Here is a 24,258-nt window from a genome sequence, read left to right on the forward strand (position 1 = left end):
GATCAACGTGTATGTCCCAGCGGTACGGAGTGAGCGGTTGGACGTCCTGCAGCGGCTTCCACCCCTGCTGGCTACGTCCAGGCCGGTCATCCTAGGCAGAGACTTCAACTGCATCATTGATGCAGATGGAAGATCCGGCGTGGGGACAGTGGGTGGGGGGAGTCAACTGGACGTCACTTCCAGATTCCTGATGGGCACGGTGAAGGACGCCAAGCTGCTCGACGTCTTCAGCACCCCTGCAGACGGAGCGCAGCAGAGGTACACCTGGTCGCGGCCAGATGGGTCTATCCGCTCAAGGATAGACTTCCTGTTTGTGTCACGGGCGTTCTCGGTCAGGTCCACCAGCATCGAGCCGGTGTTCTTCTCTGACCACTGCCTCCTGCTGGCCGACTGTCACTTACAGGACGACCAGCCGGCCGGCAAGGGGACGTGGAATCTCAACACGACTCTGTTGACCCCAGGGAATGTCGAGGAGCTTAAGAGGGAGTACGCCGGTTGGAGAACCGTGAAACCCCTCTTTGAGTCTCCAGGCAACTGGTGGGAGACGGTGAAGGAGAACATCAAGAGGTTCTTTGTCCTCAAGGGTGTTCAGAAGGCAAGAGAGAGGCGGGGAAAGCTGTCGCGACTCCAGAAAAGGGTGCAGAACCTGCTCCTTCTGCAGTTGATGGGGGTCGATGTCACGGAGGACCTCCGCGAGGTGAGGGGCCAGCAAGCCTCGCTCTTCGCCGCGGAGGCCTCCTGGATAATCTTCCGGTCCAGGGTCCGCTCCGTGGAGCAGGACGAGACGTGCTCGCGTTTCTTCTTTCAGAAGGTGCACAAAGAGAGCTCTGTGCTTAGCCGGCTGAAGGAGGATGATGGCTCGGTGACGTCGTCTCGGCCCGACATTTTGAGGATCAGCAGATCCTTCTATGCCGGACTGTACGACACGAAGCCCACGGACAGCACGGCCTCCGAGTCGTTCCTGTCGTGTATCACGGAGGTCTTAGACGACGGCACGAGGGAGTGGCTGGACCGGCCGATATCCCTGGACGAGCTGACCAGAGCCCTCAAGTCCTTGGAGAGGAATAGGACTCCCGGAAGCGACGGCTTACCGGTCGAGCTGTATTCCGCTCTGTGGGGCCTGGTCGTCCAGGACCTGCTGGAGGTGTACGATAGTGCGCTTCGGGCAGGGGAAATGTGCAAGTCCATGAGGAAGGGCATCATCACCCTCATTTACAAGAGGAAGGGGGAGAGGGAAGATATTAAGAATTGGCGTCCCATTTCACTATTGAACGTGGACTACAAAATCCTGGCCAAGGTCATAGCCAACCGGGTCAGGTCTGTCCTGGAGTCAGTGATTCACCCTGACCAAACCTGTGCTGTGCCGGGTAGGAAGATCGCTGAGAGCCTCGCGCTCATCAGGGATACGATCGCCTACGTGCAGGACAGGCGGGTGGACACCTGCCTCGTCAGCCTGGACCAGGAGAAGGCCTTCGACAGGGTCTCGCATGCTTACATGAGGGATGTCCTCTCCAAATTGGGGTTCGGGGAGGGCATCTGCAATTGGATCCGGCTGCTCTACGCCAACATCGTTAGCGCAGTCTCGATCAACGGGTGGGAATCAGACAGTTTTCCTGTTAGATCTGGAGTCAGGCAGGGCTGCCCGCTCTCTCCTGCCTTGTTCGTGTGCTGTGTGGAGCCCTTCGCCGCATCCATCAGGAAGGACGTGAGCCTGAAGGGCGTGACTATCCCAGGCAGCGGAGGCCTTCAGGTCAAGACCTCCCTGTGCATGGACGATGTCGCCATCTTCTGCACTGATCGTTGGTCGGTGAGTAGACTATTGGACATCTGCGGCCAGTTTGAACTGGCCTCGGGTGCCAAAGTCAATAGGGGTAAGAGCAAGGGCATGTTCTTCGGGAACTGGGACGACTGCTCCTTCGTCCCCTTCACCGTCAGGACACACTACCTGAAGGTGCTGGGTGTTTGGTTTGGTGGAGCTGGGGCGTGCACTAAGACTTGGGAGGAGCGTATCACCAAATTGAAGCAGAAGCTGGGCAGGTGGACGCTCTGGTCCCTCTCCATCACGGGTAAGAACCTGGTTGTCAGGTGCGAGGGGCTTTCGGTACTGTTGTATGTGGCGCAGGCCTGGCCTATTCCCTGGACCTGCACCGCTGCAGTCACCCGGGCCATCTTCCACTTCATTTGGGGGTCGAGGATGGACCGGGTCCTCAGGGACACCATGTACAAAGACCTGGAAAATGGGGGAAAGGGCGTACCGAACGCCACCCTCGCCCTGACGGCTACCTTTGTGTGCGGCTGCATCAAGCTGTGCATAGATCCTCAGTACGCAAACACCAAGTGTCACTACTTACTGAGGTTCTACCTGTCCCCGGTGTTGCGAAGGATGGGCCTGGCCTCGTTGCCGCGGAACGCTCCGAGTAGTTGGACCGTTCCGTACCACCTGTCCTTCGTGGAGAAATTTTTGAAAAGAAACACCTTTGACCACAAGGCCGTCAGGCAGTGGTCAGCACGTAGTATCCTCGGGACCCTTCGGGAAAAGGAGAGGGTGGATCCTGTCGTGTGGTTCCCCACGCAGACTGCCAAAGTCATTTGGCAGAATGCCTCATCGCCAGAACTTTCAAACAAGCACAAGGACGTTGCTTGGCTGGCGGTGAGAGGGGCTCTGCCAGTGAGATCCTTTATGCATGCCCGGAATCTCTGCACCACCGCACGCTGCCCTGGAGGTGGCTGCGGGGGGGACGAGACTGTCGATCACCTCCTTCTGGAGTGTGCCTATGCGCAGGAGGTCTGGAGGGGGATGCAGTGGTATTTATCGAGGTTCGTCCCGAGCAGCTCCGTGACGCGGGACTCCGTGCTCTACGGGCTGTTTCCGGGGACGCACACCGAGACCAACATCAACTGCGCCTGGAGGACCATCAATGCAGTCAAAGACGCTCTTTGGTCTGCCCGCAACTTGCTGGTCTGCCAGCTGAAAGAACTGACCCCGACCGAGTGTTGCAGGCTGGCACACTCCAAGGTCCAGGACTACGTGCTGACGGACGCGCTAAAGCTTGGGGCAGCGCCGCCAAGGCGCGGTGGGGAAAGACCACGGTATGAAACCCCTCGTCCAGAATAGGGAAAAGAACCCTATCTGGTAACTGGGCCCAGCTGGCGCCTCCCCCAACTGGTCAGGGGGCCAACGGGGACTGTGCGGAGAGACGACTGCCGGTGTGGTTTCTTTGCTTTGTTTTTTTTTTCCTCTTGTTTTGTTTTTTCCTTTAGTTGGTGTACGTACCCCCTGGGTAACCCGGAGTGGCTTGCATGACTGGGTAGGTGTATAAATAAGTTTTATTTTTTGTACATTCTATGAATAAAGTATATTTTTTCAAATAAAAAAAAGTGACAAAACGTCTGAAAACTAATCTTCCAGCTCAGCGAGCAAACTCACATCCAGAACCTCAACCTGAGCTACAAATCTTCTCAAAACTTCTGACCTTGTCCAATTTGTCCCAACACCAGCACATCCACATCTAGTGCAGAGCCTATGAACTGAAAATACCCATCTGTCTCCACTCTCTTGCTGTGAGGATAAAAAGACAGGGAGACAAAGAAAGCTTGAAAGGAAGAGCTCTAAACAGAGAAGACTTGGGTCCACCTGATCAACCATCACAATGAAGAACAACTACCACATCGTACATCAATTTTATTTAGGGAAGAATTCCTTCTCTTATAGGGTTGGGTGTCTTTGGAAGCCCTTGCCAGAGAGAGATACAGGGCCAAAGTACTTGTGTATATTTAGGACTGAGCTATGTAGATTCTTGATTTGTTGGGGAATCAAGGGTCACAGGGAAAGGGCAAGAAAGTGGACATAAGGAATGTCAGATCAGCCACAATCCTATTGAATGGCAGAGCAGGCTCGAGGGACCAAACAGCTTTCTCTTGTTCCTTATCCCTATGGTCTTATGATTCTTGAGAAGGTGCAGAATAGATTTAGTGATAATGTTAGGTTGGCAATGCTGTTAACACACTGTTGTGACCTTGACTTTTGTTCACCAGAATTTTCTCCACTGTCAATATTTTTCTCCATCCATAATAATTGTGTTAAACCATCTGTTTTTGTCTGTTTTATTTGTGAATGAGTTTGTCTATGTCTGGGTCTCGGATGTTAAAGGTGTATAGCTTGAGTCACATAGTGGAAGTATCGGAATGCTTTCTTCTCTGTCATTTGTTCAAGTCAAGTATATTGTAGTAAACAGAGTTATTTAGTATGAATGACAAAGCCTGGTACGAAGTGCTTTTGACCTGAATAGCAATCAGTTGAACAGGTGATCATCTTTCTGAAGAAGAATCCTGACCTGAAATATCAGCTTTCCTGCTCCTCTGCTGCTGCCTGGCCTGCTGTGTTCCTCCAGCTCCACACTGTGTTATCTCCTCTGATTGTTGCTGATAGGCTTACTGATGGACCTATCAACAGACAACTTGGGAGAAAAATAGCTCGTTATTGGAGACCCAGCAAGCAGTTAGGAAATTCAGTGCTTGAATTGGAGATATCTCGATGCAAACCTTTTGTTATGGGTTGAGGTCCACAGGATGACAGCTGGTGCCAGGATGCTGGGCAAGATCTCGATGTGGGGTAGGGGTGGTCTGGGCTGGTTTGGGCCTTTTGCTAGATCCAGGAGTTCTGTCTGCTACTTCTTGTGTTGGTTTATCAACTGGAGGAGTGCAATGGCAAGGAAAGGGTGGCGGCCACAGGAATGTTGCACAAGCGTGCTTGGGAAGGCAGATGTTGCATGAGCAGTGAGGGGAAAATGAGGATGCAGTGTGTGTGGGAGGTTGTGAAATTCTTTGAAAGGAATGTGACCTCAGAGGGAGGCTGCAGAAAATAATGGGGATAGAGAGAGGCAACAACTTGCCAATAAAGGAATACTCAGCCAACTGGAATCCAAGAGAACTTTAAATCATTGAGATAATGAATTCCTTGTAAACTAGTGGAATCTCTAGTTTAGAGCCATGTAAGTGTTGGAGCGGCAATTTTTAGAAAAAAATGTCGAGGATCCTACTGCACTGAATGCTGAATTGTTAATCAAGTTTGAAACTGAGATCTGTGATGTGGGAAATGAGTTGTCACTACTTGGTTCAAATATCCCAGTAATATATGTGCACAATGGAATGTGTGTTTAGGGTAATTGCTTTTCATTTGTTGAAATATGAGTCAGTTAATTGAAAAGAAACCAGGAACCTTATGTTCTGAGTAAGGGTCTTTGGACTTGAAATGTTAACTCTGCTTTCTCTGGTCAGATTCAGCCAGACCTAATTAGTTCCTCTTGGAATTTTTCTTTTCGTTTCAGATTTAAAGCATTATTTTATTATGTTAATCTATGTCTGTTGTGTTTTGGTAATTTAAGTGCGCTGGTGTCTAAAAGATTTTGTTTTTTGTGTTTTGTGGCTTTAAATTTAATGAAAAATTGATTATTATTGAGAATGTTGATAAATTATATCTAATTCTACTTATGTATCAGTTCAAATTGCCCTTATGTAAACATAAGTACAGAAGCTTTCCATCCTGCAGCCATCAGGACAATTTGCAAATTAAGAAAATTATTATTTGTGTCAGAGGAGAACAATGACTGGATAGCAACTAAATATTGATTTGTGCATATGTTGCCATGGAGAATGTGCCAGCTAATGATGCTTAACAATTAACTGCCAGACCAGGGCAATGCCATGTCCACTTAACTAGTCACTTATCTTGTTGAGTAGGGAAAATTATCATAGTTAACAAAGTGTGAAGCTGGATGAACACAGCAGGCGAAGCAGCATCTCAGGAGCACAAAAGCTGATGTTTTGGGCCTAGACTGTTCATCAGAGAGGGGGATGGGGAGAGGGTTCTGGAATAAATAGGGAGAGAGGGGGAGGCAGACCAAAGATGGAGAGAAAAGAAGATAGGTGGAGAGGAGAATATAGGTGGGGAGGTAGGGAGGGGATAGGTCAGTCCAGGGAAGATGGACAGGTCAAGGAGGTGGGATGAGGATAGTAGGTAGGAAATGGAGGTGGGGTTTGGGGCCTGTGTAGGTGTGGAAGAGGGACTGTTCCACATAACCTACAAAGAGGCAGGCATAGCTTGGGCCCATGCGGGTACCCATGGCCACCCACTTTTTCTGTAGGTTATGTTGAACAGTCCCTCTTCCGCACCTACACAGGCCCCAAACCCCAGCACTTCCTCTGTTACATTGATGACTGTATCGGCGCCGCCTCTTGCTCCCCAGAGGAGCTCAAACAGTTCATCCACCTCACCAACACCTTCCACCCCAACCTCAAGTTCAACTGGGCCATCTCCAACACATCCCTCACCTTCCTGGACCTCTCAGTCTCCATCTCAGGCAACCAGCTTGTAACTGATGTCCATTTCAAGCCCACCAACTCGCACAGCTACCTAGAATACACCTCCTCCCACCCACCTTCCTGCAAAAATTCCATTCCCTATTCCCAATTCCTCCGCCTGCGCTGCATCTGCTCCCATGATGAGGCATTCCACTCCCGCACATCCCAGATGTCCAAGTTCTTCAAGGACCGCAAATTTCCCCCCACAGTGGTTGAGAACGCCTTTGACTGCATCTCCCGCATTTCCCGCAACACATCCCTCACACCCCGCCCCCACCACAACTGCCCTAAGAGGATCCCCCTCGTTCTCACACACCACCCCACCAACCTCCGGATACAACGCATCATCCGCCAACACTTCCGCCATCTACAATCCGACCCCACCACCCAAGACATTTTTCCATCCCCACCCTTGCCTGCATTCTGGAGAGACCACTCTCCCCGTGACTCCCTTGTTCACTCCACACTCCCCTCCAACCCCACCACACCTGGCACCTTCCCCTGCAACCGTAGGAAATGTTACACTTGCCCCCACACCTCCTCCCTCACCCCCATCCCAGGCTCCAAGATGACTTTCCATATTAAGCAGATGTTCACCTGCACATCTGCCAATGTGGTATACTGCATCCATTGTACCCGGTGTGGCATCCTCTACATTGGGGAATCCAAGCGGAGGCTTGGGGACTGCTTTGCAGAACACCTCCTCTCGGTTCGCAATAAACAACTGCACCTCCCAGTCACAAACCATTTCCACTCCCCCTCCCATTCTTTAGATGACATGTCCATCATGGGCCTCCTGCAGTGCCACAATGATGCCACCCGAAGGTTGCAGGAACAGCAACTCATATTCCGCTTGGGAACCCTGCAGCCCAATGGTATCAATGTAGACTTCACCAGGTTCAAAATCTCACCGCATCCCAAAACCAGCCCAGCTCATCCCCTCCTCCCACTGCATCCCATAACCAGCCCAGCCTGTCTCCACCTCCCTACCTGTTCTTCCTCTCACCCGTCCCTTCCTCCCACCTCAAGCCGCACCTCCATTTCCTACCTACCACCACATCCCACGTCCTTGACCTGTCCGTCTTCCCTGGACTGACCTATCCCCTCCCTCCCTCCCCACTTATACTCTCCTCTCCACCTATCTTCTTTTCTCTCCATCTTTGGTCTGCCTCCCTCTCTCTCCCTATTTATTCCAGAACCCTCTCCCCATCCCCCTCTCTGATGAAAGGTCTAGGCCCGAAACGTCAGCTTTTGTGCTCCTGAGATGCTGCTTGGCCTGCAGTGTTCATCCAGCTTCACACTTTGTTATCTTGGATTCTCCAGCATCTGCAGTTCCCATTATCTCTAAAATAATTATAGTGTTGTGTTCTGTTTTTTGACATGCTGTCTTGTAAACCAATTGAATTTGGAGTTATAGATGTTTGAATTTCCTTGTTTTGCCTACAGGTGAATTCCCTCCACCTCCTCCACCTGTAGAAGGTTTGAGCCCGATGTCAACATTCCCTGGGGGATTTCCACCTCCACCGACCTTACTTCCTGATCAGTATGAAACCAGTGCAAGTTTAAATGTACAGGTGAGCAGATCACAGTCCGCTTCCAAAAATAACAAGAGTTTGAAGTTATTCGATGCTTTAATCCTTGGCTTGAAATGCTTCAGAAGAGTGGTGTCACATGAGATATTAAGGCACACTGACCAAAGGTTTGGTTCAAAGAAGTGGCTTTATTGTGTTCCTCAGGGCAGGGAGGAGAGTTAGAGAATGGTGCAGTACAACGAGGGAATTTCAGAGCTGAGGGAATATATTTCGGCATCACTTTCAACCACAAAATGTAACGCTGTGAGGCACCTTTAACAGTTACTCCTAGTGCTTGTTGGAACTGGTTAGCTCAGAATATAAGTAGTGAGGAGTATACAGACAGACTGTAAAGAGACATTGTTAGGTAAAACAAATAGGCAACAAGATGTTAATCAGAATATAATGTGGGAAAGCATGAGGTTATTCATTTTCTTATTACACACGTAAAAGGCAATGTAATTGTGAATGTTGATGTTCAGAGAGGCTTGTTGTAGATGCCTAAGAAGCACGGGAGATCAGCGCTCAGTTTAAGGAATTAGGAAGGCAACTTTTGGCCTTTACTGCAAGGGGATTGGAGCACAGGAGTAAAGAGATCTTTCTATAATTGTGCTAGGCTTTTGTCTGATCACATTTGGAGTACTGTGTGCAGTTTCCAACTTCTTATTAGAGGAAGGAGGCATTACAGTGAAGATCCATGAGACTGGAGCCTGGGGTGAGAGGCTGAGTAAATTGGTTTGATATTCTCTGGAGTTTGGAATAATGAGAAATATTCTCATTGTGATGGACAAGGGATTTGAGAGAGAAGACACTGAAAGGTTATTTCCCCCAGCTGGGAAACTTTACACAAGGAGACACCAACTCAGGTTAAGGGGACGATGACTTAGGTTTGAAATGATGAGAAATTTCTTCATTCAAAGGGTTGTGAATCCTTGTAATTCTCTGCCCAGGTGTCTCCCTATGGATTATTGCTTTGATGTGGTGGGGAGGATTGTGTGCTCCAACATTACCTTGAGCAATGCCATCGGGCACTCTCAGTTGTGGCTAGGACCTTTATGACAACAAGAGCAGGAGTTATGGGCCAGATACAGTGTCATGCTAGATGTCCTGAATGGTAAAAGAGGCAATGGAAGGATGATTATGTGCCTCGTTGGTTGTGAGGGTGTCAGCAGGCTGCAGCAGTCAGGTGTTCCCAATCTTGTGGCTCGACATGTCACCGAAATCTGACTCCAACCCATTGTTTGTGCACGCAATGACGTACTCCAAAGGCCCCACATTGAATGCAGTCACGTGCAGCCATTTGCCAGGGTCCATTTACTGAGTCCTATGATGTCAGGAGAATTACTGACAACGTCAGGGCTGTGAACCTGGTGGTTCCTCATGTGTGATAAATGACAGTAATATGAAGGTGGTTTGGAAATGTGTGATGGGACAGAGGTGTCTTCTGGCATCAGTACTGAGCCTTCTGGATCCTCTTTGCTCACGCCAAAGAAAGAAAGGTCTATGAAAAATGCACCACCAATAGACTATGCCACTTTGATCTACAGTCTGTGGGAACATCATGTCCCCATGATAGAAACTTGTGGACCTGAGGAGATGTCATTCTCAATTTGAGGAATAACAAGATTATGGTTTGTGCACGATACATTTGAGATACTTTCTGTTAGATATACCCTGAGAATGGCCATAAGAAATCGGAACAAGATTAGACTGTTCGACTCTTAAGCCTATTTCACCATTCAATCAGATCATGGCTAATCCGACATTCTTCATGTCCACTTTCCAGGCCTTTCCCTTTATCCTTCATTCCCTTACTGATCAAGAATCAATCTCACCCTTAAACACACACAAGGACTCAACTTCAACAGCTCTCTGTGGCAAGGAGTTCCAACCCTCTGACAGAAGAAATTCTTCTTCATTTCAGTCTTAAATAGGCACTCCTTTATTCTGAGACAATGCCCTCTGGCCCTAGACTCTCCCATAAGGGGAAGTATCCACTTAACATTTACCCTGTCAAGTTCCTAAAGAATCCTATATGTTTCAATGCGATCACTTCTCATTCTTCTATCTCCAGTGAGTAGAGACCCAGTTTGTTTAGCGTTTGTTCTTAAGACAATCCCCCCATACCAGGCTCATCCGAGTGAATCTTCTCTGAATTGCCGCCAGTAAAATATCTTTCCTTAAATAAGGGGACCAAAACTGTTCACTGTACTCCAAATGTGGTCTCACCATCGCCTTGAACAGTTGCAATTGGACTTCTGTTGTTTTCCAAATCCCTTGAAATAAAGGCCAACATTCCTTTTGCCTCCTGATTAACTGTTGTACCTGTGTGCTAGCTTTCTCTGTTCCATGCTCAATTACCCCCACGTCCCTTTGTGTTGCAGCTTTCTGCAGTTTTTCTCCATTAAAATAATAGTGTTCTTTTGCTTTCCTTTCCAAAATGAACAACTTTGCATTTTCCCACATTATCGTCCATTTGCCAACTTCTTGCTCACTTAGTCACTATCTCTCTGTAAACTGTTTGTATCCCTGTTGCAACCTGCTTTTCCATCTATTTCTGTGTTATCTGTAAATTTGGCTACAGTACATGTTCTGCACGATTAATTTAACTTGTGACTCCTGATGGTCATGAATTAGAGGAGACATTTAATCTTTCACTTTATATTCTTTACGAATCAATCACCATCTGTTGAGAACTGTCATAATCCAGGTTCTAACATGATTTGGAATCAATTTTTGTCCAAATAAACTAAATGCAAATGCAGATTTAAGTATATGAACATTGAATTCTCATTTTGAAAAATTTAAATCCCAAATTTGTATTTGCAGGCCTCCCTAAATTAGTTAAAAATATTTATGTTGTTACTCTTATGTTCAAAACACCTGAAATTGTTCTTAACTCATTTGTAATTCTATACTATCAGATTTGAATAGGCAGATCGTGTTAATTTTGATCAGCTCATTCTGTCTTTACATGATCTTAAACTTCTTTCGGCTGCCTTTTCATTTCAGTGTCAATTACAGTTTTATTTTATGGCCAAAACAAGGATGCTTAACAACTTAGAATGTTGGAGGAACCCACAATCCTGTTAAATGAGTCAAGTTGACACTGTCATACTCAGGAGCAATCTTTTAGGGAGAGGGAGTTGCAGGCAAGACAGTGAAGGAAGGAGCTGTAGAAACAAGCCAGTGGATTATATCTTCCACTGGAAAGGAGGCTGACAAAAACCCCTCATTTCCAAAGCATTGTGTTTAACCATTCAGAATGAGAACATGGATGCACTGTCTGGGCTCTGTTTTAGTATAAATGAAAAAAATTCATGACAGCTCACTTGCAAATTGGCCATAAACAATATGCCCCTGTTATCAGCATTTATCACCTGACCCTTGATTCAGATGAAGATGTTAAGGGAAAGTTCTGTATTGACTTCATGGTCATCCCAGTGAAAGAAAAGATCATCCTTCCCAGGGACTTGAACCCTGGGCTTGGCCATGTGTCTATTTTGTGGAGTGACCCATTAAGATGATGGCTTGGAAAAAAAAAATACAAAATTGTAGATTCATGGGAAGGTGCTTTTCTTCTTTTGGATGACTTATACCATCTGTCAGTATTGGAAAGAATAAATCAGCAATGAATTCACAGTAGCAATTGGTGCTGTCCAGGCTACTCCTCCATTGCACCTTGGCAGAATTTAAGGATGAACCGCCTTCAATAGAGGAGCTGCAACAACCACTGAAACAGAAGAAGAACAACAAAGTCTGCCACCTTGACGTATTCCAGCTGAGGTTATGAGGTTATGGAGGACCTTTACTGATATGCACTCATTCTGCAAACTGAAAGAACTGCGGATGCTGTATATCAGGAACAAAAACAAAGTTGTTGGAAAAGCTCAACAGATCTGGCAGCATCTGTGAAAAAGAAGCACAGTTAATGTTTTGAGTCAGTTCTGAGGAAGCGTCACCGGACCCGAAACATTAACTCTGTTTTTTCCTTCACAGATGCTGCCAGACGTGCTAAACTTTTCCATCAACTTTGTTTTTGAATCCTCCCATGACTTTAGGATCAATGTAATTATATTAAAGAAGGAACCTAGATCAAAATATTGAGATATTTCCCTTGTGTCCAAACCAGGAAAGCCCTGGCACATTCTCCTGGGCTTGAGGAAATCCTCTCAGAATCACAGGGCTGAATTTTCCCACATTTTGGCAATGTGTCAGTTTTGTCAATTTTCATGGAAGGTTTCTCTCTACACGGCGAAGTGGATTTTATTTTATTCACTCATGAGAAGTGGACATTGCTGGCTGGCCAGCTTGTAGTTGCCCTTGAGAAGGTGGAGGTGATCTGCCTTCTTGAACCATTGCAGTCCATGTACTGTAGGTAGTATTCACACAATGCCATTAGGGAGGGAATTCAGGATTTTGACCTAGCAACAGTGACAGAACAGCAATATATTTCTAAACCAGAATGGTGAGTGACTGAGAAGGGAAATATAGGTGGTGGTGTTCCATTATATCTGCTCCCTTATCCTTCTAAATGGTAATGGGTTTGGAAAGTGGTGTTCAAGGATCTTTATGAATTTTTCATTTCTCATGTGATTTTCTTACATGATCACCTCAAACTCAGCTCATTAACTACTTACCATGTCCCTCTAGCCTGAGGCTCGCTTGTTTCTCCCAATCACCATTGCTGGAAATATTTTCCACTGCCAAGATATCCTGGGATTCTTGGTGCTGGTGTCAACTTTGAACCCAGTCATACACCCTGTCAAGATTCCATAGCTGCTCTTCACCACCACTATAGTGGCACAGCAGCATCAAAGCAATGCCTCTCATAGCATGTAGATGACAAAGCTGACACTTGGACATACACTGCACATTTCTACACCTTTTTCTGTTTAAGAGCTCACAGAGCTTACCTATCGTCAGCTAATTTCACTTTTGTAATTCTCTAAGTCACTGCTAATTTCTCCCTGATGTGCAGCGTTGTTCAATGTGGGACTGTCACTGATACATGGAATACTTCACATGGTTCAAAATATTTACCTTTATTCACCAGCACTAAAATTAAATATAAAGCAAATAAAAAGAAGCTATATTCGCCTCTTATAACAGAAACAAATTGCTTTTATGTTGAGTACAAAGAAATTTGCAGTCACCGATTATCACTGCACGCTGCTCTCATCTACTGGAAATGGGTATAAATTAAGTCATGTGTGGCTTGTAGCACCTGATGCTGCTACACCCTATCATGCACAAGGTGATGTTCCTTCTACTTGCAGGTTGCTGACTGCAGTCCCTGGCACTGAAACTCCATCCTCTCTACCATAAGAGTATCCCTGATCCAACTCCCAATTTTTGACATTCATTGAACAGACTCCTGGACTATATGTCCTCCACCGCCACCTCCCCCCCAACCAATGCAACAAATAGCCCTGCCCGGTGGCTGATCACACCCATTGAATGCTCTCTGTACGTATATACATAGTTGCACTGACACTGACCCATTCCATGGATGCTAGTGAGATGTAACCTCTGATCTCACCACTTGAGTGAATCACTGCATGTGTCCAAGTGCCTGGAAATTCAGTAAAAGCTGCCCTTTACTGATTGTAATTGGACTCCCTGTCTAATGGCAAACTCGATGACTGAAGGCTATTCTCCTTTGACTTTGAGACATTGCCATTTTGTTGAAGCACATGCAGTGTTTTTGTGGCACAGGCACCTGGTACATGCTGTAAGGATGAGTTTGTAAGAGCATAGCACTGTATCACAGCATGTTCACCATCACAACTTGCTTGGCTTTGTGCCTGCACCAAATGGAAAACCACAACAGGAATACTCTGAGTGGTTCAGAGCTGGCTGAAAGGGAAAAGAGCAAAAGACTAGGATGTTGTCAGACTGACTCTGGTCCACTCCACAGATTCTTGCCACATGTGGCCTCTGACCCTCACCATCCTGAGCGGATGACTGACGGTGTCCAAGCGCAAAGTGAGTGAGTACTTAGAGAGTGAGTGAGCAGCCCTGAGATGCAGCCTGGCCCTGGAACAAGCATTCCCATGGTAGGTAACAAGTTGTAGAGCAGGATGAACACAGCAGGCCAGCCATCATCAGAGGAGCAAGAAAGCTGGCGTTTCGGGTCTGGACCACCTTGCTACCTCAGACTCTAGCATCGGCAGTTTCTACTATCTCTTCCAATGATAGGTGCTGCTATGCTGAAAAATGCAGCATTGCAGTGTGGAACCATACGGCAAGATGGGCCATGATGATGCAACGAGGCTGGTACTTATCAGTGCCAATGTTTGTGGATGTAGTGAGCGTGCAGTTGCTGCCTTTGGAGCATGCCCTGCAATGTTCCCAATTAGTATCCAAGATAGAGGTCCAGAGGAGAGAGTGGTATGCTGGTACCAGGTACCTGCTCTGATTGTCTTGTCAGAAACTCTTGTGTCTAGTTCCCATCAGGCAGATGGGAGAATGGGAGCTTGCATATTAGGGAGGTGACATTTTGTAGTAGGGAAGGTGACTATGAGTATAATCCTCATTAATGGGTTGCTTAACGTCCACTAATGAAAATGCTGTCTTAATACCTGGAACTTAGAAAATGCAACTTCTCAGCCTTGATTTTGAGAAAGGCCTCACTCGACATCTCAAATGATTCTCTCAAATTTATCACCATGGCCCAAGTTGTTCAAAGCCAAGGAAGATTCTATTCACAGTCTGACTTGAGCCTACCAGAGGAAAATCTGCCATCCTTGTTGCTGTCAGACAAATTGAAGAAAAAGTTGAGAACAACACCAGGAAATTTTTCAATTCAGTCATCAATCTGACCAAAGCATTTGATTCAGTAAGTTGCAAGGTTCTATGGATTGTGCTGTAAAGATTTGACCACTGGGCCAAAGAGTGACAGATGGAATTGAATTTAGATAAATGTGATTTGTTGCATTTTGGTAAGACAAATCAGACAGGACTTATACACTTAATGGTAAGACCCTGGGGAGTGTTGCCAAAAAAAGGGGCCTAGGGGCGCAGGTGCATAGTTCCTTGAAAGTGGAGTCGCAGGTAGACAGGGTGGTGAAGAAGGCAATTGGCATGCTTACCTTCACTAGTCAGAACATTGAGTATAGGAGTTATGATGTTATGTTTTGGCTGTACAGGACATTTGGGTGGCCACTTCTAGAATACTGTGTTCAATTCTGGTCTTCCTATGTTAAGATAGATGTTAAATTTGAAAGGGTTCAGAAAAAAATTACAAAGGTATTGCCAGGATTGGCGGTTTTTTGAGGTATAGAGAGAGAATGAGTGCATTGGGGCTGAGGGGTGACTTTACAGAGATTTATAAAATCATGAGGGGCATGGATAGATGAAAAGACAAAGTCATTTTCCCCGGCTAAGTGAGTCCAAAACTAGAGGGCATAGTTTTAAGGTGAGAGGGGAAAGATTTAAAAGAGACCTGAGGAACAGTATTTTCACGCAGAGGGTGATGTGTGTATGGAATGCGGCGCCAGAAGAAGTGATGGAGGTGGATACATTTACAGCATTTAAATGATGTCTGGATGGGTATATGAATCGGAAGGGTTTAGAGGGAGATAGGCCACACGCTAGAGACAAGGACTAGATAAGTTTCAGATATCTGGTCAGCATGGATGAATTGGACAGAAGGGTCTGTTTCCACATTGTATAATTCTATGTCTCCGTTTGGATAGCTAAGAAACTTCATCACTATCCTACAATTGGTTAGAAATGAAATGAGTGTGTGCGGGCTGATGCCATGCCAGTGGTGTATACAGCTCCTTTACTACATGTAATTTTCCTGACAGTCTATTCACCGTTTCAAAGATCAGTGCCATCTGTTGGTCAGTATCAAATACCAACTCGATGGAAAGTACTTTAACCTCAGTCGCCTCTGAGCCAAAATGTAACTGCTCACTATGGACGTCCATTCCCAGCAGATTGTGGATGACTGCATTATTGTTTCCAAATCTTCACAAATTTCACAAGCTATTCATTATCTCTTCATGCTTCGGATGATGCCCTGCCCATATGCCCAAATATCTATGGATCAACAACCAAACTCTGAGTTAGTCTCATTCTCTAATCAAGGAAAAGCTGATGGCAGTTAGAGGATTGTGAATCTTCTGTCCCAGAGGATTATGAACATAGTCTGGGCAGAGGATGTGAGAAGTGAGGTAGGAAGTGGAGTTCAAACCCAAGATCAGCATGGTTGTTTTGAAGGGGCGAGCATGCATGGCGGGCCAAATGGTCGACGCCTGTTCGTTTCTCTTCTGTTGTTGTCTTAGTTCAATGGGAGAAATTGTTTGGATTTGTTATTCTGTTTGTTTGAGGAGGCATTCCTGTATCCTGCTGGTCCATTTCAAAATTAAACAGAAAGGTTTCTTTCTGCTATGGAGCCATAGAGTCATTTGGTCCAATGCAGAGCACTTTTTCCCCATTCTGCATACTCTTCAGGTGTACTAATAGAACCAAACTCCTCCTTGAACCTTCGGGATATGACATCAGACACATAACATTAAAAATGGTCTCTGATCCTCCAGCTGGGATATTGCATTGGGATTCCAAACTCTTCTTTCCTGATTGCTTACCTGATTGCCCTGGGCCGTCACTTCAACTCAAATGATGATTTTAACGTTTTTTTCCTCAACAACCTGTTCAGAGATGTGACACAACTCTGGAGCAGGTGGGACTTGAACCCAGGCCTCCTGGCTCAGGTGATGATTTAAAAGGATCTCTAGGATATTGGTTTCAGCTGGAGTGCAGAATGTGGAGAGTTCACCAGCCTTCCAGCTGCCCTCATTAGGAATGTAAAGGTCTAGAGACTAACTTCTCTGAAACCTATGTTTTAGGGAGAGGTGGAAGGGATAGAGGGAAAGAGTAGGCTGATGCGATCTTGGCTTGAAATTGTTAAAACTTCTGTGAGCTTCACTTTATTTCCTCAAAAGTGAAATGACGGAAAAGAGCAGTGATGGTTGACATGAGCCCAATAATACAGCTCCTGCTCTCACACTGGGAGATGGCTCTTTTCAGACAAATACCATTTCAACTTGAGAAGAGCAAAATAATAAGTTGAAGTTCTTGGGTTTGCCAAGTTGGATGTGCAAAGGGTCTGTTTGGTTTGGCATTTCAGAGGTAATATGGCCTGGAATAATTTGAAGAATGGTATTTTCACTGCTCTGTTTGCACACCTGGCCTCTTATTGTGAGTGTTTCCTGATTTCTCTTGACCCTTTCATAACATAATACAGCCCAGAAACTAAGCCATCTTTCCTGTGCAGACTGTCTGATTCAATTATCTACTTGTTTTCGCTTATACCTCTACATTTTAGCAACAACTTGTATTTATGCAGTGCTTTTGACAAAATGAAATATTGCATTGCTGTACACATGAACATTATTTTTAAAAGTTGGTACTGTGCTACCTGAGGAGATGGTGGGAGAGTTGACTGAAAACTTGGTCAAAGAGGTAGATTTCAAGTAGTGGCTTGAGTCCATGTGGTTACTGCCTCCAATGTCAATGGACACAATTTCTCCCTCTCCACTCTTTCAATATCCTTCATTTTTATGAAAATTCCAAATCTCTTCTTCATCTTCTCTACTTTAAGGAGAATGTGGGATCTGTTAGCATTCTGATTCTATTATGAGACCAGTGATCCAAACATCTGGAGTACTGTTCTGGAGACATAAACATTCAATCTATCACAGCAACTGGGGAATTTAAATTTAATTTATCCAATGAATTCTGAATAAAAAGCAAGGATGATTCAGTTGATAAAATTCTTTTCTCTGGGTCAGAACATTTTCCATTGAATTGCCAGTCCAGGACTTGGATGCCAATGACCCAGGTTTGACATCCAGTACAATACTGAGAGAGTGCTGTACTGCTGGGATTGCCTTTTTTTTGTAGGAGATGCTAAACTGAGCCCGTGTCTGTTCCCTTAGGAAGACATGAAAGATCCAATGGTATTATTTTGAAGAGAAACGAGAATGTAGTTGACAATGTCCTGATTGGCTGGTTTGCAAAGCGGAGTGATGCCAATAGTGTGGGTTCAGTTCGTGCACTGACTGAGGTTTGACCGAACAACAGTAAAGGAACAGTTTTTGTATTTCCAAGTCAAAATGGTGAGTGGTTTAGAGACGAACTTGTAGGTGAAGATTTTCTTGTGTTTTAGCTGTTCTTATCCTTCTCTGTGGTAGAGGCCACGGGCAGCATCACCTCTAATTTTTCTCCAACTGCAGGAACCTCAGAAGTCCATGTGCAGCAGCAACTTCAATGCCTTGTAAGTCATCATCTATCTAGTACACACTGCTGCCACGAGTGAGTTGGATGCCAGTCAAACAGGCTACTTTGTCCTGGATGCTATCAAGCTTCTTGAGTGTTTTTGGAGCTACACCTATCCAGGCAGGTGGAAAGTATTCCACCCCACACCTGACTTGAACCTTGTGCGGGAATTATGAGTTAAGTTGATTGACACAGAACTCCCAGCCTCTGCTGCTGGAGAAGATTTAAAGAGTCAAGAGGCCTACTCCTGCACCAAGGTCTGATGTCTCGATTTTACTTTTTCATCATTTCGGCCGACTTTGAAACTAAACTCCATCACATTCTATATCCTTTAAGGAAGGAAACTGCCACCTTTAATCAATTCGACTTTTAAATGACACCAAAGTCACAAAAAAAAATTCATTTAACTCACTGGGCGGCCTGGGCAAATTGGGCCAAAGGGCTTGTTTCCACGCTGTCTGAAAGGATAGTTGAGTGAGAAATTCTCCTAATTTTTAAGAAGTATTTAGATTCTTACTTGTACTGCCATAGCCTCCAGGCCTGTGGGCCAAGAGCTGGAAAAGTTCATTAGAGTAATCAGATCATTCTTGACGAGACCAGACACGACAAGCTGAATTACTTTCTTCTATGCTGTGTAGATCTGTGAGTCTATCACAAGAAGGAGTAAGAAAACAAGGAATCAAGCCAGCTTCTCTGCATTCTCCGTATATTTTCTGTGCCCAGAATGTGGCCAAATCATTCAAGCTGAGGCTAAGCCAGTGTTTTACAGAGTTTTAACATAATTTCCTTTAGTTTGTACTTCACCCTCGGCAGTTAATGCCAAGGATCCCGTATGCTTTTTTAGCAGTCTTTATTTTCTGTGACTGCACAGTAAAGAAAGCTGGATTTGATGGTCTCCAATCTAAAGCAGACCACCCTGAGTCAGAAACAAAAGCAAAGGGTGCTGGAAAAAACTCAGCAGGTCTGACATCATTGTGGAGAGAAAGCTGAGTTAATGTTTTGGGTTCAGTGACTCCTCTTCAGAACTTCAGTCATAACCTCATGTTATGTTTCTGGTTTGTAAACCAGAAAATGCAGTATTGCAAAATAAATTCATAGAGTTGTATAGCACGGAAATAGACCCTTCGGTCCAATTCATCCATGCTGACCAGATACCCTAAATTAATCTAGTCCCATTTGCCAGCATTTGGCCCCTATCCACCTAAACCCTTCCTTTTCATGTACCCATCCAGATGGTATTTAAAGGTTGTAATTGTACCAGCCTCCACCAGTTCCTTTGGCAGTTTGGTCCATATGTGCACCGCACTCTGTGTGGAAAAAATTGCCCCCTAGGTCCCTTTTTTGTCTTTCTCATAGTCTCCAATCTTTACTTGTCTCTTACAAGCACCACTTGAAACTTGATCATATTATGATCACAACTTGACAAATGCTCAGGAACAACAAGGGTCACTAATCAAATCAGAATCATTGCTCATTACTAGATTCAATATTGTTTGTTCCCTTGTCGCATCCAAGATATATTGCCATAGGTAACTAATCCGGACACAAAGTAGAAATTCATAACATTTCTAGCAGGTGGTTGCCTGGCTCACCCAGGTTATGTTAAGATTAAAACCCTCTATTTGTACTACTCTGCCTTTGACGCACTTTTGTCTTACGTTGATACCTCTCGGCTAGAATCTTCAGGTTTGATTCCCAGCCCATGACTGTTGGCGTCAGGAAGTGTGTTCATTGTGATAAAGCAGGTTGATTCTCAGACATAAAATCTCCACAATGTGCTCAATAAACTTTTATGAGCAGGAGTCGCCTGGACAGTCATCCTGGAGAAGGCAATGGGATGGCACTGTAATACTTTATCTACAAGCTTGTTCCAATTCTCAGAAATGAGAATGAGAGAAATGACAGACAGAATAATCTATTCCACCAGTAATTGTGAATGATTTAAGTATTTCAAATAGGCTGCACTTTCAGGCAACATAATTGATACCACATTTTGCAACTGATTAACCACTGTGGCAAGCACCTGATATATAACCACTCAAAATGGAATAGTATGGCAGAGAGGAGGCCATTCAACTCATAATATTTTATGCTGGCTCTTTCAAAGAGCCATTCATGTAATTTCCACTTTAACCATTCTTACCATGGAATACTGCCCATTTTTTCCTTTTGTAGACAACTGAATTAATCCCCAGGTTAGTCACTCAGAAACAAACAAAGAAACCTACAGCACAGGAACAGGCCCTTCGGCCCTCCAAGCCTGCGCCAATCAAGATCCACTGTCTAACCTGTCATCTATTTTCTAAGGGTCTGTGTCCATTTGCTCCCTGCCCATCCATGTACCTGTCCAAATATATCTTAAAAGATGCTAACGTGTCTGCGTCTACCACCTCCGCTGGCAACGCGTTCCAGGCACCCACCACCCTCTGTGTAAAGAACTTTCCACGCATATCTCCCTTAAACTTTCCTCCTCTCACTTTGAACTCATGACCCCTAGTAATTGAGTCCCCCACTCTGGGAAAAAGCTTTTTGCTATCCACCTTGTCTGTACCACTCATGATTTTGTAGACCTCAATCAGGTCCCCCCTCAATCTCCATCTTTCTAATGAAAATAATCCTAATCTATTCAACCTCACTTCATAGCTAGCACCCTCCATACCAGGCAACATCCTGGTGAACCTCTGCACCCTCTCCAAAGCATCCACATTCTTTTGGTAATGTGGCGACCAGAACTGTACACAGTACTCCAAATGTGGCCGAACTAACGTCCTATACAACTGCAACATGACCTGCCAACTCTCGTACTCAATATCCCGCCCAATGAAGGAAAGCATGCCATATGCCTTCTTGGCCACCCTATTGACCTGCGTTGTCACCTTCAGGGAACAATGGACCTGAACACCCAGATCTCTCTGTTCATCAGTTTTCCCCAGGACTTTTCCATTTACTGTATAGTTCGCCCTTGAATTTGATCTTCCAAAATGCATCACCTCACATTTGCCCAGATTGAACTCCATCTGACATTTATCTGCCCAACTCTCCAGTCTATCTATATTCTGCTGTAATTTCTGACAGTCTCCTTCACTATCAGCAACACCACCAATCTTAGTGTCATCAGCAAACTTGCTGATCAGACTATCAATCTTACTTGTGTTGAGCCAGGAAACTACAAAATGCATAGACCAAAGTGGAAAGGATGGGATTGATTAGTCTTCTGGGTGACAGCAGAATGTAGAAGGTGAAGGAGGGCATATCATTTAGTCTCTGGATAAGTTTCCTAAAAATTTTATTTTGTCTCTGTGTAAAGACTGTGCCTTTTTATTTTCTTGTCTTTTAAATTGTGGACTGAAATAGGAAAAGGATGGTTTTAAAACTAGGGGTTGTTAGAGGATTATTGCAGTTTTTAAAAGCAAATAACATGCCATACATTGAAGGCACTGTTTACACAGCTGCTTGTTTAAGCAGTAGTTGTAGTGTAGCCTGCAGACAAGCTAGACCTACAGAATGTGTAAAAATGGAAATTTAGCTGAAAATAAGTAGCCGATTGGTCTGTGGACTAGGGAAGGTATTCTGTCTGCCAAAAATGATGTGATAAGGTCACTGGTAGCTATACGATTTGGAGTTATGAACAAGATAGTGAGTAGTATTCAGAACTCCACCAGCTCACGAATTCTCCCTGTTTGCTGCAGTAAAAGCCACTTTAAGACTAAAGATATCATTGTATTTTTCTATCAGCAAATGTTGCAAGCTGTAACATTTATTTAATAAGTCAAGGACCTTTCACAGTGAAAGCATTGGAGTTGGAAGACTTAGAAGCTGTGTTCTGTTCAGCACAAGAACCATCTCAACAGATTCTGTGAACAGAGACCACTGAAATAGTTTCCCTGCTTTCCCTCCATCATAATAACCATGTGTTTTTTTTTCACTCTGTGTAGACATAAGGGAGCATTTTAAAAAAGAGCATTGGAGTTTTACGTAATTGAGCCATACGCTGATAGTTAATAATTGTTTACCGGTAACCAGAGTCTGTAAACCTGTAATGAGTGGTATTCTTGTTAAGCACAGAAACCTGGTTCACACTTTCTGTCAAATGGGACTGGTGGAGATTTCTGATATTGGGAGGGATGAGGTCCTGAACAGATTCGGGAAGAAAAATAAGAATTTTAAAATCAAGATGTTTCTTTACAGTGACGCAGAATGGCTAAGCAAGCAGGATGGAGATAAGGATGGAAGTTATCACAAGTTTAAATACTGGGGACAGAGGTTTCTTTACATGTCTCAATCAATGGAATTTAGAAAGTGTGAGACCAACCTGGGAAGAGTTGAGTCTGCAGATAGAAAAGGCATGATGGACTGTTTCAGAAGCAGATGAATTGAGACAGGCCAAATCAGATAATTTTATGAAAGTAAATATTGGAGGAGAGTGTTAAAAGAGGTGCGGGAGGCAGAGAGATTTAGGATGCACATTCCAAAAGCGCAAGAGAGTAGAATTATAGGAATTCAGAGAGAAGCAGGCCCTTTGGTCTATCATGTCCTCAATGGCTCATTAAATGAGCATCATTACCAACTGCCAATTTCCTGCTTTGACCCCATAAACTTGCACAGTATTTCTATCTAAAAAATCATCCTCTTAAATGTCTCAATTGAATCTGCCCCCACTAATCTTCCAGACAGTGCATTCCATAAGAACTGTCTGTGTGAAAAAGTTTATTTCTCATGTCACATTTGCTGCTTTTGCATATCACTGTAAGTCTCTGTCCTCTGTTTCTTGAATTCTCTCTACTTTTCTAATTATATTTTAGACAAGAGCACTAGCCCTAATACAGTTCAGGTGGAGACCATTGCACCAGTACAGATCCCACTGGTATGACAAATAATGCAGTTTCTTTGCTTATTATCTGCTTTGAGCAACCCACATTGACAGAGTCCAAATACCTGGTTCATATCAGGGAGTGTTGGGGTTATAGTACAGAACTTGAGACTGCAGCGCGTCAGATTCAGCAAAGACTGCAGGATTTTGGGAATAGACAGAACCTTTTGGACTGTCTATCTAATATGTGTGGCTAATGTTTAATAGTGTGATCACCAAACTGCAGTGTACGGGGGAGACTGGCAAAAAAACACTTTTTTTTGTAAAAGTGTTTATCTAGTGGCAGTTCAATTGATCTAAAAGGACAACCTTCAGAACACAAAATTGTGTGGTTAAAAATATTTCAGTCCTTGGCTCACAGTCAGTGCCCTTATCAAATGAAAGTATGTTTGCAATCTGAAAAAAATTACATTGATTTCACCTAATGTAGTTCAGAGGGTTGATTAGAAAAACTCATTCATTGAAGGGTCACAGAGCTGTAGTGGGGACAAACAGATACTGCTAAATTTGAAATTAAAAGACCTCTGTATTCAACATGTTGACTTTTGCCCAGACGTTTGTCAAGTGCTTCATTTAGACATTTTTCCATAAAACCAATCTCAGAATTATTTGACTTTAATTCTTGTTGATGAAGGGATGACCTATAATCCAATTGATTGAGACAGAGAGATGAATCCTTAAGTAATGCCCAGTTTAACAGGAATTTTTGGAAATTGTCACTTGCTAATACAAAACTGGAGTTTTGTTTAAAAGAAGCAACATGTCAAAGTTTTTCATCTTGTTCTCATTAGGACAGATGCAAGAACACCATATTTCACAAGGAACAGCAATTTGTACTGCCTGAGGATAGGATGTTATTGGTTAAGAAGGCAACTGTAGTCAAGCCAGTGCCAGGGAGAATGCCATGAGGTGGACGAGCCAGTGTTGGACTGGGGCGGACAACGTCAGAAGTCACATGACACCAGGTTATAGACCAACAGTTTACTTAAAATCACAAGCTTTCAGAGTGCTACTCTTTTGTCAGGTGAAGTGAAGAAAAGCACGCAGGCACAGAATTTATAGGCAGAGAGATCAAAAGATTGTACAAATAGTCTGTATCAACAGGCTGAATAACAAGTCTCTGCAGGTGATCCAAAGTGTCAGATGGTGTGAGTAAAACGTCAACAG

The 24,258-nt window shown here is 44.6% G+C and overlaps 1 protein-coding gene across 8 annotated transcripts in view; it reads left to right on the top strand.

The window, feature by feature from the left end:
• The window catches only part of lpp (LIM domain containing preferred translocation partner in lipoma), a 371,701-nt gene that overhangs the window by 210,595 nt on the left and 136,848 nt on the right, over nucleotides 1–24,258 (top strand). For all 8 annotated transcript variants that reach the window (XM_048542845.2, XM_048542847.2, XM_048542849.2 and 5 more), the window contains one exon: nucleotides 7,807–7,934. In XM_048542845.2, coding sequence (XP_048398802.1) covers nucleotides 7,807–7,934 — 128 coding nt within the window. The remainder of the gene's footprint in view (nucleotides 1–7,806; nucleotides 7,935–24,258) is intronic.

The sequence above is a fragment of the Stegostoma tigrinum genome, chromosome 14 (genome assembly GCF_030684315.1).
Source record: "Stegostoma tigrinum isolate sSteTig4 chromosome 14, sSteTig4.hap1, whole genome shotgun sequence".
Lineage (NCBI taxonomy): Eukaryota > Metazoa > Chordata > Chondrichthyes > Orectolobiformes > Stegostomatidae > Stegostoma > Stegostoma tigrinum.